This window comes from Artemia franciscana, chromosome 6 (assembly GCF_032884065.1).
Source record: "Artemia franciscana chromosome 6, ASM3288406v1, whole genome shotgun sequence".
Taxonomy (NCBI): Eukaryota; Metazoa; Arthropoda; class Branchiopoda; order Anostraca; family Artemiidae; genus Artemia; species Artemia franciscana.
The window spans coordinates 12,221,023-12,232,980 of record NC_088868.1 but is presented as its reverse complement, the minus strand read 5'-3'; the positions used below and the strand labels follow the sequence as shown (position 1 = coordinate 12,232,980).

The 11,958-nt window shown below is 35.7% G+C and overlaps 1 protein-coding gene across 2 annotated transcripts in view; it reads right to left on the bottom strand.

The window, feature by feature from the left end:
• Positions 1 to 330: 330 nt before the first annotated feature.
• Positions 331 to 11,958, bottom strand: part of LOC136027841 (doublesex- and mab-3-related transcription factor A2-like) — a 17,720-nt gene continuing 6,092 nt past the window's right edge. For both annotated transcript variants that reach the window (XM_065705258.1, XM_065705260.1), the window contains exons 3-5: positions 11,104 to 11,217; positions 6,154 to 6,433; positions 331 to 1,121 (exon numbers count right to left, since the gene is read on the bottom strand). In XM_065705258.1, coding sequence (XP_065561330.1) covers positions 466 to 1,121; positions 6,154 to 6,433; positions 11,104 to 11,217 — 1,050 coding nt within the window. In that variant the 3' untranslated portion in view covers positions 331 to 465. The remainder of the gene's footprint in view (positions 1,122 to 6,153; positions 6,434 to 11,103; positions 11,218 to 11,958) is intronic.

Sequence of the window (11,958 nt, the reverse complement as noted above, 5' to 3'; positions counted from 1 at the left end):
ATATTGGGCATTTTTCAGGTAATGGGGGCCTTGTTCTACTTTGTGTTTGTGGTTTGAAAACTGGAGACCATGACATAATTTTTTTTTTTTTTAAACCAGTTTAGAATGCTGAATCCGGTATCAGAACACGAAGCTCTAGCAGTCAGTGCTCTCAGGTTAGGTTACTTATCACGAAATGGTTAGTAAAAATTGAATTTAGTTAATGAAGTTTATAATAAATCAGCATAATTGGATAACAGATAAAGTGAAAATGGGCTAACAAATTGGGCTAATAATGTTTCCTTCTGTGCTAATCCAAGAAAACTTGGCAACCATAACAATTATGGGAAATTGTATATTTGTAAACATGTTTCTAATATAAATATAAAGAAGCGTATTCAAATTTAAAGCTAATAATCCACTGTTATAAAACATCAATTTATTTAAAAAAAACAGTTTACACATATCAGACTTAATTTTTTGGTATCACTCAGAGCTGCAGTCGCTAGCAGTATCACCTACTTGTGGGGATGACTCGCGTTTACTGTCAACTTGACTTGAAGCACTCATCACCGGGAAATTTGGATACGACGAAAACATGGGCATACCAGGAAAAACCGATAAACCAGGAAATACACCATTATTAGATCCAATACTGCTATACCTACCGAAGCTGTAATAAGGACTTGGATTTTGTGGATGATATGGCGGTAGAGACAGATCAGGTCTTTGGAATGGTCTTTGAAAACCCGACTCAGTATTAGAAAGTCTAGTTACCATTGCTTGGAGCTGCGCCGAGTAATTCATAGCATCATGAGATTGATAAACAGCTGGGTTGCTTGCGTATGGGAATGTTGATCTGGGTTGTACCTCCTCCTTGCTTTTCGCACTTTCAAAAAGTGATTCTATAGCTTGAAGAATATCACCATTATGGGCCTGCAATGCTGAATGGAGTTGTGATTTTTCTTTATCTGGGAATATTTTAAGTAGAATCTCTATGGGGGTTTTAGATTTTGAAACAGTGGTATTGACTGCGGGAGGTGAGTTATTACTTCTATATGAATCGCTTTCACTCAGTTTTGAAGACGATGATGGTGATATATACCTTTTATGGTAATTATGGGGGGATCCATCTTCTCTGCCTAAAAAGATAAAATCAAGAATCAATTGAATTAATTATCTCGACTATTTAGAGGAAAAAAAATATTTAAAGCTGCTCAAAATTATAAAGAGGAGTAAAATTACCTTTATTCTATTCTTGAACTACAAATACTCTGCATCAGATACCTTCGCTATGACGATCCCTAACAAAGTTAAAGCTTGTCGACCGTACTAAAAGAGGCAAACAATCAATAGATATTCTTTGAAGTCGCATATTAATAATAGTAGTAATGAAATTTAAATCTTCTCAGCTAGATGAAACACCAGCTAAATGAATGGAGAAAAGAGCTAAATCTACTGTAGGTCTGGTATAAGTAATGGCAGATGAGCATAGAGATGGGCAGCTAGTCCTGGAAAAGTAACCGATTATTTGCTATTGGGCAAACAACTGCCCAGGTTACAAGTTAATGAGGACATTTTAAAAGGATTCAATACCGTAATAGGAATAAATGGGCTGTATTTCAAAATTTACTTTAGGGAAAGTGAGTTGAGGAATTGTTCGTACTAGAAAAATTAAGTTTGCTTGAAATTATTAATGGTTTTGCTAATTACTTTAATTTTAAGTCTAGGGATGAAACTAGACTATGTAGTAGAATCAATCTACAACGACAAAAACCATAATCTGGGTTATGTTGACTAGATCTTGATCAGTTCTAGTTCCGTCAATTCATGAAAATTTAGGTGGATAGAGGGGGGGGGGAGTGAAAATGATTTTCGAAATTTAGGGGGTAGATTTGTTGTTTTTCAGTGACAATACAAAAAAGGCATTTTTAACGGAAGTACCCCATTTTCCCCCCCAAAAAGGAGGTATCTTTCTTAATCTATGGGTCACGCTACCCTTTGCTTCCCTCAGCATTCCCCCCACCCTCCAAAAAAAACAACAAATAAATAAAAAAGCCACTGATTAGTTCTGATCAGACGATAAGATCATTGATTCAACAATTCCTCAATTCCTAATAGGAATTAATATGCTGTATTTCAAAATCTACTCAGAAATTTTCTGTCGCCTGTAGTTCATTATATTCTGTATGCGGGGTTAAGGAATTTTGAACTCTTTTTAATTAAATAAATTATAGTAGGGGTGATATAATAGCATTTAGTTTCTAATGAAATTGTAGTGCCAAACTAAAAAATGCAATAAGATTTTCAAAAACCAATTTTCAAAATATTTTGATTTTTTTCTTCACTTTTCGACTGAGCTATTTAAAACGTGACTATTTCTTTGGATTTGTCATAAAAGTTCCATTGGAGTTATTTCCCTTTATCTGGATTTTAATTGAATTCATAAACCTCACAAAAAGGTGAAAAAATGAACTTTTATGATTGTTATTTAAGGTACTTTCTTGTTTTCGAGCTTATAAATAGCAGTTAAATAGCAAATTACGTCAGCGCCAAATTTAGGTTCTTCCAGAAATGAGGGAACAGGCTTCAAGGCATTGTCCCCATGAACATTTTGGGATTCTTTATAACGTCGTAGGTGCTTCTTAATTATTCGGAACACAACTAAGAAGTGAAGTACGGTTAATCCTAACGAAATATTCCAAAATATGATGAAAATAGAATACTTTAGAAACAAAATTATGAAAAGTACAACAAAGAATCATGGAAACCAGGCCGCGCATTATATGGATCATATTAAAAACCTTACCTAATCTAACCAAACCATCAACTCTATATAATAGATATTCAATTAAAATATATCTACAAAGTATTTTTTCCACTGAACTTATGCTTATTGTCTCCGGACACAGAGAGCTAAACCGGTTTCGTTAGATCTAGCAGATCAAAATTTTTGAATGTGTTCCGAACTAACAAGTTAATAAGTACCACGTCATTTATATTCCGTACAACTTGCCAGTTTATTCGAAGTTTTGCCTCCCCCAGACCCCTAGAATACCTATCCCCAAAAAAGCTTCAATGAAAAACATAATATTGGTTCTTGTCACTCAATCTTATTATTGTCTGGGTAACGCCACATTTCGCTTTATTTTTTCTAGTGATGTGTTTTAGACTATTCACGTGTGGTATTTTCCCTGTTTCGTTTCATCTGAAATTTGAGGTTTTCAAACAGCCTCTAAGAAGTAGTGCAGAAAAATTTGTATCTCCGGAGCCATTCCCTCAGCCTTGGCTCTGAGCCTACACCTACGCCGCACATATTCCACCGGTTGTACACCTAACACTGTAGCGCCTAGTCCCTTGATAGTCACCATATCAGTATAGGAACAATGACTTCTTCCGCCTCCACCTACGCCGCACCTATTCCACCGGTTGTACACCTAACACTGTAGCGCCTAGCCCCTTGGTAGTCACCATATCAGTATAGGAACAATGACTTCTCCGCCTCCATCTACGCCGCATCTATTCCACCGGTTGTACACCTAATACTGTAGCGCCTAGCCCCTTGGTAGTCACCATATCAGTATAGGAACAATGACACAAGCCTTTTCTGATTTTCCAGAACTTCTCCGCCAAAACATCCAATTAATCCGTCACTCCCATAATCATCTAAATATCTTGAACGTTGGTAACTAATTACTAATTGATACCCTATTATTAATAGGAAATTATAAAGCATTGTATACTGATATGTATCTTGTCACCCACACTCGGAGGTTCTGAATAGCTCGAGAATAAGGGGAAAAGAATTACTAAATATCTTAGAATATTAACTTTGCTCAATATGACGCCCGGAAAGAATTTCAATTATAAAGGAAAGCCATTCATACGATATCGGTTCTATTGTCCAGTTTGAAGATGGCATTTGATGATGCTCTTTATGAAGTCGTGATAACATTCTACTTAACACATAGCTGTGAAGTCGGTAATATTAGAGAGATGGAGAATTTCAATTAATTCCCCCGCTAAATTGCTAAACATTCAGTGCACTCTGAATAGCAAATAAGGCTTTTCTTCTTATTTCTTTAGCCATGGGAGCTGTCAACAGGTTTTGACGAAAACAGAGAGCATAGTTTGAGCAGTGCTTCCACCATCTTCAGATTCTTCGTATGTTCCCCGAATTCCCCTAAAATAAAATTGAGTTCTCTTGATATCTTCTCGAAAACTAAGGTCTGTAAATATGTATACATCATGAGATATAATTCGCGTTAATTTTCGGGGTACTTTCAGAGAGCCCAATTATATTTCAGGTGAATTCTAGGAACACCCAAAACATTAGCTGATAGCGGCAGCACAGGGCCAAATGAAAAAGTGAACTGAGAGGCTCAACAGATATAGTGGTCATAGAAAAGCAATTTCTAATATTGATAACTCAGTTTACTGAGCTATATCTAGTCTAAGTCCTCTGCAAAGGGCTTGAAAACCTTTTCCAGTAGAGCTTGAATTTGAGAAGTATCACAAGATTGACTATAGGCCCTCTTGAAGGTTATCACCACCTTTAAGGAGGATGAGTATAAAGGTGTTGCCTATCTCTCGTCTAATAGAAAAATAGATTTTGAACAAAACTTTAAAATGTTTACTTTGAGAGCCTCCCTTCCACAGTCAAAGACTAGATCTTTGTTGGATTATGGAGCGGACTCTGTAGTTTAAATTAATAATTGTAAAGTGTGTGGATTTTGGTTGCTTTACCGCCCAATTATAAATCTAACAGTTTGTGGTGTTTCAAGCTCCTATAATGTGGTTGTATTTTTTGCCAGAAGAAAGATATTGTTTATTCGTTGTTTTTTTTCTTTTTGTTTTTTGTTCCAGGGGTGATCGTATCGATCCAGTGGTCCTAGAATATTGCTAGAGGCTCATTTGAATGGAAACTGAAAGTTCTAGTGCTCTTTTTAAGTGACAAAAAAATGCAGGACAATTAGGCCCCTTCCACACTCATTTTTTCCCAAAGTCACCCGATCAAAAGACTGAGATAGCCATTTTGTTCAGCATAGTCGAAAAATATAGTAACTATGTCTTGGAGGATGACTTAATCCCTCACAATCCTCGGGGGACAGGGTGCAAGTTACACCCGTTTTTACATAAAGTGTTGGTTATTGGGAAGTATACAGACGTTTTCAGGGGAATTTTTTACGGCGAGGGGTCAGGAGAAGAAGGTTACGTGGGAAGATCTTTCTATGGAGGAATTTTTCATTAAGAAGGGAATTTTTCATGAAGGGGGTGCAGGATTTCCCAGCATTATTTAAAAAACGATCAGAAATTAAATAAAAAACAGCTTTTTCAGCTGAAAGTAAGGATTAACATTAGAACGAACAGAAATTATTACGTATATGAGAAGGGTTCTCCCCTCGATAATACCTCGCTCTTTACGCTAAAAGTATTAATGGTACTTTCTAAAGAGTTATTTATTCTAATTAAAACCTTTGTTATTCAAGGGTCATTCTTAAAGAACTGGAACAAAATTCGAACTTTAGCGCAAAGAGCTAGGTACTGACAAGTGGGTGAAGCCCCTCATATACGTAATAATCCCTGTTCATTTTAAGTTTTAATATTGCTCCTTACTTTCAGCTGAAAAAAACAGTTTTTTTTTTAATTTGATCTCATAAGAAAGGTGTGTCAGGTCAATATTTTCATTTTAACTGATAATTTCAAATTTAATAAAGTGTCTATTTTTAGATTCAGTGTCATAAGGGGATATTTTTTATTATGTGGAAAAAAGTGATAATTGAAAGAAAAAAAGAAGAAAAATCTTCTCCGTCAACTTTTTTTAATTTAAGTTTTAAAAAGTCTACTCAAAAATCCCAACCTGAGAAATATAATAACTTAGATTTTTTCAAATTTTATAGTACTTTTTGAAATATTTTCCCACATAATTGCTACTTTTTCTTGGCTGTAAAGTCGATATGCAGAATTTCATTTTGAGATACGGTGAATTTTACCAGAAGTTTACTATTGGAATTAAATGAACTGATAAAGCTCAGTAGTAACAACACTTAACAGTAATTAAATATAAATTAACGGTAATTAAATGATATTTTCCAATTATAATGCTTACAAATAACAAAAGTGAACACCTAAAAACACGGAAAATATTGAAAACACTGTCAAACAGAGACAAACCTTGGGCTTCAGGGGCTCTCTTCAAGGGAGGAAAGGTTCTTTCCAAGTTCGAAGTTGAGCCAGTTGAGTCATTTGACTCTACCGATTGACGGCCAGCCTGGTCTCTGTCGGTATTTTTGGTTTCTTGTGGTGCATTAACTGCCACATCGGAGTTAATAATCCTTGGCTGATCTTGCAATTGAGGTTGAAAAGTTGAAGGAGGTGGAATCAGGTTAAGTCCTGTTTGAGCATTAGGCAGGGTTCTATAAAGCAAGCCTAATTCACGTACTTCGTTTTCTTCCTATGAAAATTTAATACCATTACAAAAGTACAAAAGACAAAAGTGTATAGGAAAAAATGGAGTACAAACAAAACGCATTTCTTTGTTTTTAAAGTTCCCGAGAGTAATTTTGGGACATAGTGGGAATCTATTACAATCAGTTTTCCCTTTTCTCCCCTCCTCCTCTCTCTCTCTCTCTTGTTCATCCTCTCTCCTGATCTCGCTTTCTTATGTTGATTTTGAGTGGTGATTGTTACTGTTAATATTTAGTGATAACCTTATAGTGGTTTTCATAGAAGGGGCTTGTCCGTTGTTGATAATTGCCCAAATAAAATTTGTGTGGGTTTTCAAACTGAAATGATTTTTTTTTTTTTTTTTTTTGTATGTGAAAAAGAGGAAGTAAGGAAGAAACACTTAGTCTTCTAGAAATATCCATTTTCAAATTAACAATGAATAATTGCACTAAAAAACTCATTTGAAAAGATGTACCCACTTTTGACCAGCATTGCCACTATCAATGTTTGAAATTCGTAAATAAGTGCCGCAAAACTTTTGAAACTTTGCCAAAAATCTATGAACTGAAGAGAATGGAAAGTTGGCGAAGCGCAACTTAATGATGGCACTCGGAAGGTGTTCTTGAAGTTACTTAATTTATTTTTAAAGTTAGGCATATTCCACAAAAGCTGTAAAAATTTGAAGCTGAAAAATCTTGTGTGGAATCTCAGCTCATGAAGTTATCGCTGTTCCCTCTAACCTAAATTAGCTTTGTATATTAGCTTTAAGAAACAGCTGAGGATTTGACTAGGCCTTATTGGTCCATGCTTCTACCACAGTTTTCCCCTTTCCCTACTAAAGCCCTTCTCGTTGAACAAGTTTAGCTACATTGTCATGCACATTCTAACGACAGATCAAAGGTTAGTAACAAAAGAAAATCTTTCACTGCAACGAACTACCTTGAAAATAACCGGAGAAGATGTCATGTGAGCAATTAAAACAAATTGTGAAATCCATTTTCTCTCGCCAAAAATGGCCCATTTCTGTTAAAAGAAGTTGCTCTACATTTTCAGGCAAATTTTCACAACACAAGCGTATGGTGAAAAAAAAATCCACTGCAAAAAAAAAAGCCGTAGAGAAATAAAAACAAAATGTAATGTCGGTACAATCAAATATTAGCAAAACCTTTTGAGCAAAACTAGTGTAGGCTAGATCCTCTTCATTAACTTCCTACAATCCTATAGCCCTATGAGTTTATAAGGCGAATTTTCTCAGGCTCGTAACTTTTGATGAGTAAGACTAAACTTGATGAGACTTATATACTTAAAATCAGCATTAAAATGCAATTCTTTTGATGTAACTATTGGTATCGAAATTCTATTTTTTAGGGTTTTCGTTACTATTGAGCCGGGTCGCTCCTTACTACAGTTAGATACCACGAACTGTTTGACTGCTTAAAAATATTTTTTATATGGTAGCTTGTTATATTAATAACTTACACAGTTTATAAGTTAAATACTTCATGGCACCGGAAATACCTAATTTCCCCGAATGTTACCGGAAGTACCAGATTTGCGGCATCACAGTTGCAACAAATCAGCAACTACAAGCTCATGATGATTTGCGGAGAAAATTTTACAACCATGTAACGTGACGGCCATAGGAAACCCTAAAAAGACAAGCCCTTACTGCAGTACCTCCCTCCTCCTGGAAAAAGAAAACGGGAGACGGGATTAATCCATGTTATAACGTCACGAAGAAGGACGTGGAAACGCTAGGCTGTTTCGAGAAATATGATTACATGCGGGACAAGTCACGGCTTCAACTCATTCAACCACAAATAGAGGAGAGATGAATTTGGTAGAACCTTGTACAGCCACTTTTTGGTGCCAAGTTGGGCTGATTAGCCTGTGCACGACTTAAGATAATAAAATTGGCGTAAGCTATGGAGTGGTAGAAGTAAGAGGCAAACTATCTGTAAATTCTTCTGAACAAATTACTGGACAGGAAGTTTCACTGCTACCAGGATAGCAACTAAAAGGTCTTTACTCTTTTGATGTTGGTTTATCTTGATCACAAGGCTCATTTCCAAAAAAAGACTATTGCAAATAATTGGGTAACTAGAAAATTTACTTCCTGCAAAACGGTCTGGTGTGGTAGTAACTAAAGATTCGCTACATCTAATAACCCTGTAGTTTTCCGTGCAAATAACTGGACACAAGCAGTCAAAACTACCAGGGTAGCATATTGATGATATTTCTTCTTGCTGTGTGGGTTCATCTCTATTGCAACTTTCATCCCAGAAAAAAAGAACTACTGCCAATTATTGGACAGTTAGGATTTTGACTTTCAGGAACACAGCTCGTTGCAGTTTCAATAGTTTATAGCTTACATAGTTTATAGTTTATATGGTAGTTTAAAGTCTTGCATTAAAACTTTACTAAAACAGAGGTTAAATATGTAAAAAAAAAACAAATAAAAAAGCTTCTGTTAGTCAAGGCTAGGCCAAATACATAGTAAAATTTTTAATCGGTACTACTTTTTCTTTACACAGTGGCAGAGCCGTTCCTATGGTTGGTGATGCCCGGGGAAACATTGTTGCGCCCCTTTCCCGGCTCAAATATGAGACAGAAAAAGCCGAATAAAGTGAATAATTTGATCTAAGTGGGCGACCCCCAGCCACAGCACCAGATGTAGCTGCCCCGGTTAACCCCTCCCCCCTGAGCAAGTCTGCGCAGTGAGAAGAAACCAACGTAGGTGAGCAGCTGAACCCTGCGTTTTTGTGAGAAGAACATATTCGATACATCCTACTTCACTGCTATAAAACTCCTCAACGACCTTTACAGGTTCAATCAAAGCCGAGTTTTGAGTTGCCTTAAAATCAAGCTGTGTGGATTTGTTTTACAGGATAATCCAGTCTTTAACAGTAAAATATGCAGCCCCTTACCTCGAAAACCAGTGACTGATCACCGTTCGATGGTAAAAATATGTCAACCTCTTATCACCCTTTTTTAGGAGAGGGTTGGATCCTCTCTCCATGTAAACATGCCTGTTGACTTATAAAATGTTGCGAAACAAATTAAGACATTTTCTAAACCTTGTAATATAGTCACATAAACTGTTATCTTGAAATCAACCGCTGACACATGTGGTCTAAATTGAGTTTCTAAAGGTAGGAGATATAGCGACTTGTTATCACAGTGTGAGAATTTGGCTGGTTTGTGGCTACGTAATCGCAAGATCATTATGCGAAAAACTATTCGATCAAACTAAGCTTCCGCTCGTAGAGATACACACGTTTTTTTAAATTGCCTAAAAAACAAAATTGCCTGAAAACCGTATTATATCAGGGTAAAATAAAACACCAATAAGAATGGTCGTATCCAAGGGAGGGTTATTGGGTTTCAACCCCTCCCCTCCCCAGAAAAAAAATATTTGCCCTATTTTTCAAAAACTAAGAAAAATACATGTAAACAAATTTTGATGCTTTTTTCAAGTTTTAAAACGCATTCCCATCGAACAGAAATCTTGGATACGCCCTTACCAATAAGGACCTTTATATTATTTTAATGATTGTAAAGTAGTATTTGTAAAAAGGAAAAAATATGTTTATAAACGGTAACAAGAGAGATTTTTCTGCAAGGGAGGGAAAGGGATCTTTTGTTTCGAATTTTTTACTGGGTTGATGTTTGGCAAGACATAGTTGGCTATCAACTATTCACAAGGTTAACACACAGAAAGCAAAAGTATCGGTGTATTTAGAAATGGTAGCGTCGGTTGTTAAAGGTACAGCCCCAACTTTATTTGATTAGTCATTTTGTACTTGAAATGACAAAAAAATGGATATTACAGCACAAACTTAATCGCAATAGCAACAAGTATATCACAATTATTTGAATTCATAGTAAGTGGGATTTTTTATATGCGACACTTCAGAAAACGACTGAAAAAAATGATTGGGTTAAAAAGTTATTAGGTTAGGGATTAAAAAAGTGATTAGGTTAGGAAGTCGTTGAAAACCTGTATCTTTGACTAACCCGCTTTGTATTCCTGAAAAAACATTGAGCAATCTAAATTTTATTTGAAATTAGACAAAGATAAAGTTTCGAAAATAAAATGGAAGTATCAGTCCAGCAAGATCAAAATACTTATGAAGGACTAAAGCAAGCCCCAATCCCTCAGTCGCTATTTCAATATTACATAGGCTTGAATCTCCCTCTAAGCATTTTTCTTATTTTATTCCTATCAGAACTGAAGAAACGAGATTAGTCAACTTGACTCTTTACAAGGAGACGAGTTAGGTCAGTAATGTGGCTGCACACTGACTACCTTAATTGTGGGAGCGAATACTTATCAAAAAGCTTCACTCCGTCAACACTTGTGTTGTTGCACAGTCCCTACTAGTCTATACAACGACAAAAAATGATAATCAACAACAAAAAATAACATACAACAACAAAAAAACTAGTCTAAAAACAACAAAAAATAATAATCAACAACAAAAAATAATATACAACAACAAAAAAACTAGTCTAAAAACAACAAAAAATAATAATCAACAACAAAAAATAATATACAACAACAAAAAAACTAGTCTAAAAACAACAAAAAAATAATAGCCAAGACCGGCAGTGTGTAATGATTTTTGCTGGTCCTGCTAATCCTCCAAGAAAATAATAATAACAGAAGCTATTTACCTGGGCTTGTTGTCTCCTCAATGCAACTTGGGCTGCCATAACTCTTTGTCTTTCTGCTATCAACGTACACTTTGCACATTCACATTCCCGCCATCTGCAGTATCGTTTATGACCCTAATATAACGAATGATCGTTAATCAAAATCATATTTATAGCCAAAATGGTTGATTGGATGGCCAAATTCTGTTTTAACAAGACATTATTTTTTACATTAACCATTACATTAGCCATTACTACATTAGCCAGTATGTCGATGGTTAATACGGGATTGTACCTTTGATCCTGCATAATAATGTGTACCAAATCTTTTTTCTGTGCCAATTCCGTCCCCTACCCATCTATATAAAGGTCTTGCCTTCTTTTGGTAGTAAGAAAGGATAGAGTTAATATTTGCAGATTCTTGTGACTAATGTAACTTAACTAACCCTACGGTAGCAGTGGAATAACGCTTTGTTTGTCAAAACTGGGCCCGGTGTTAGGATCCAGCTACTTCAATGCTGGGTGAAAGAATTACCACCTGCATGGTAAAAAAACAACAAGAAACAACATAGGAACTGAAACGTCATTTGACGCCCTATGCACCACCAAGGACCCTGGAGTATCTGGGCTAAACTACAAAAAATATGGACTGCAAACTAAAGGTGAAATCTAAAGCTTGCCACGGATATGGCAACGGAAAGCAATATCCTACCCAAGAGGATTCATACCCTTCTCCCTTGGAAGTGTGGAATATAGTACAAAAATATTTATTAAACTCATAATAAGATAGCTATAACATATCTATATAAAGAAAAGCCTTTCCTAAATCTGAAGGCCCCATAATTAGCTATTCATTTCGAAAGAATATACCAGGTA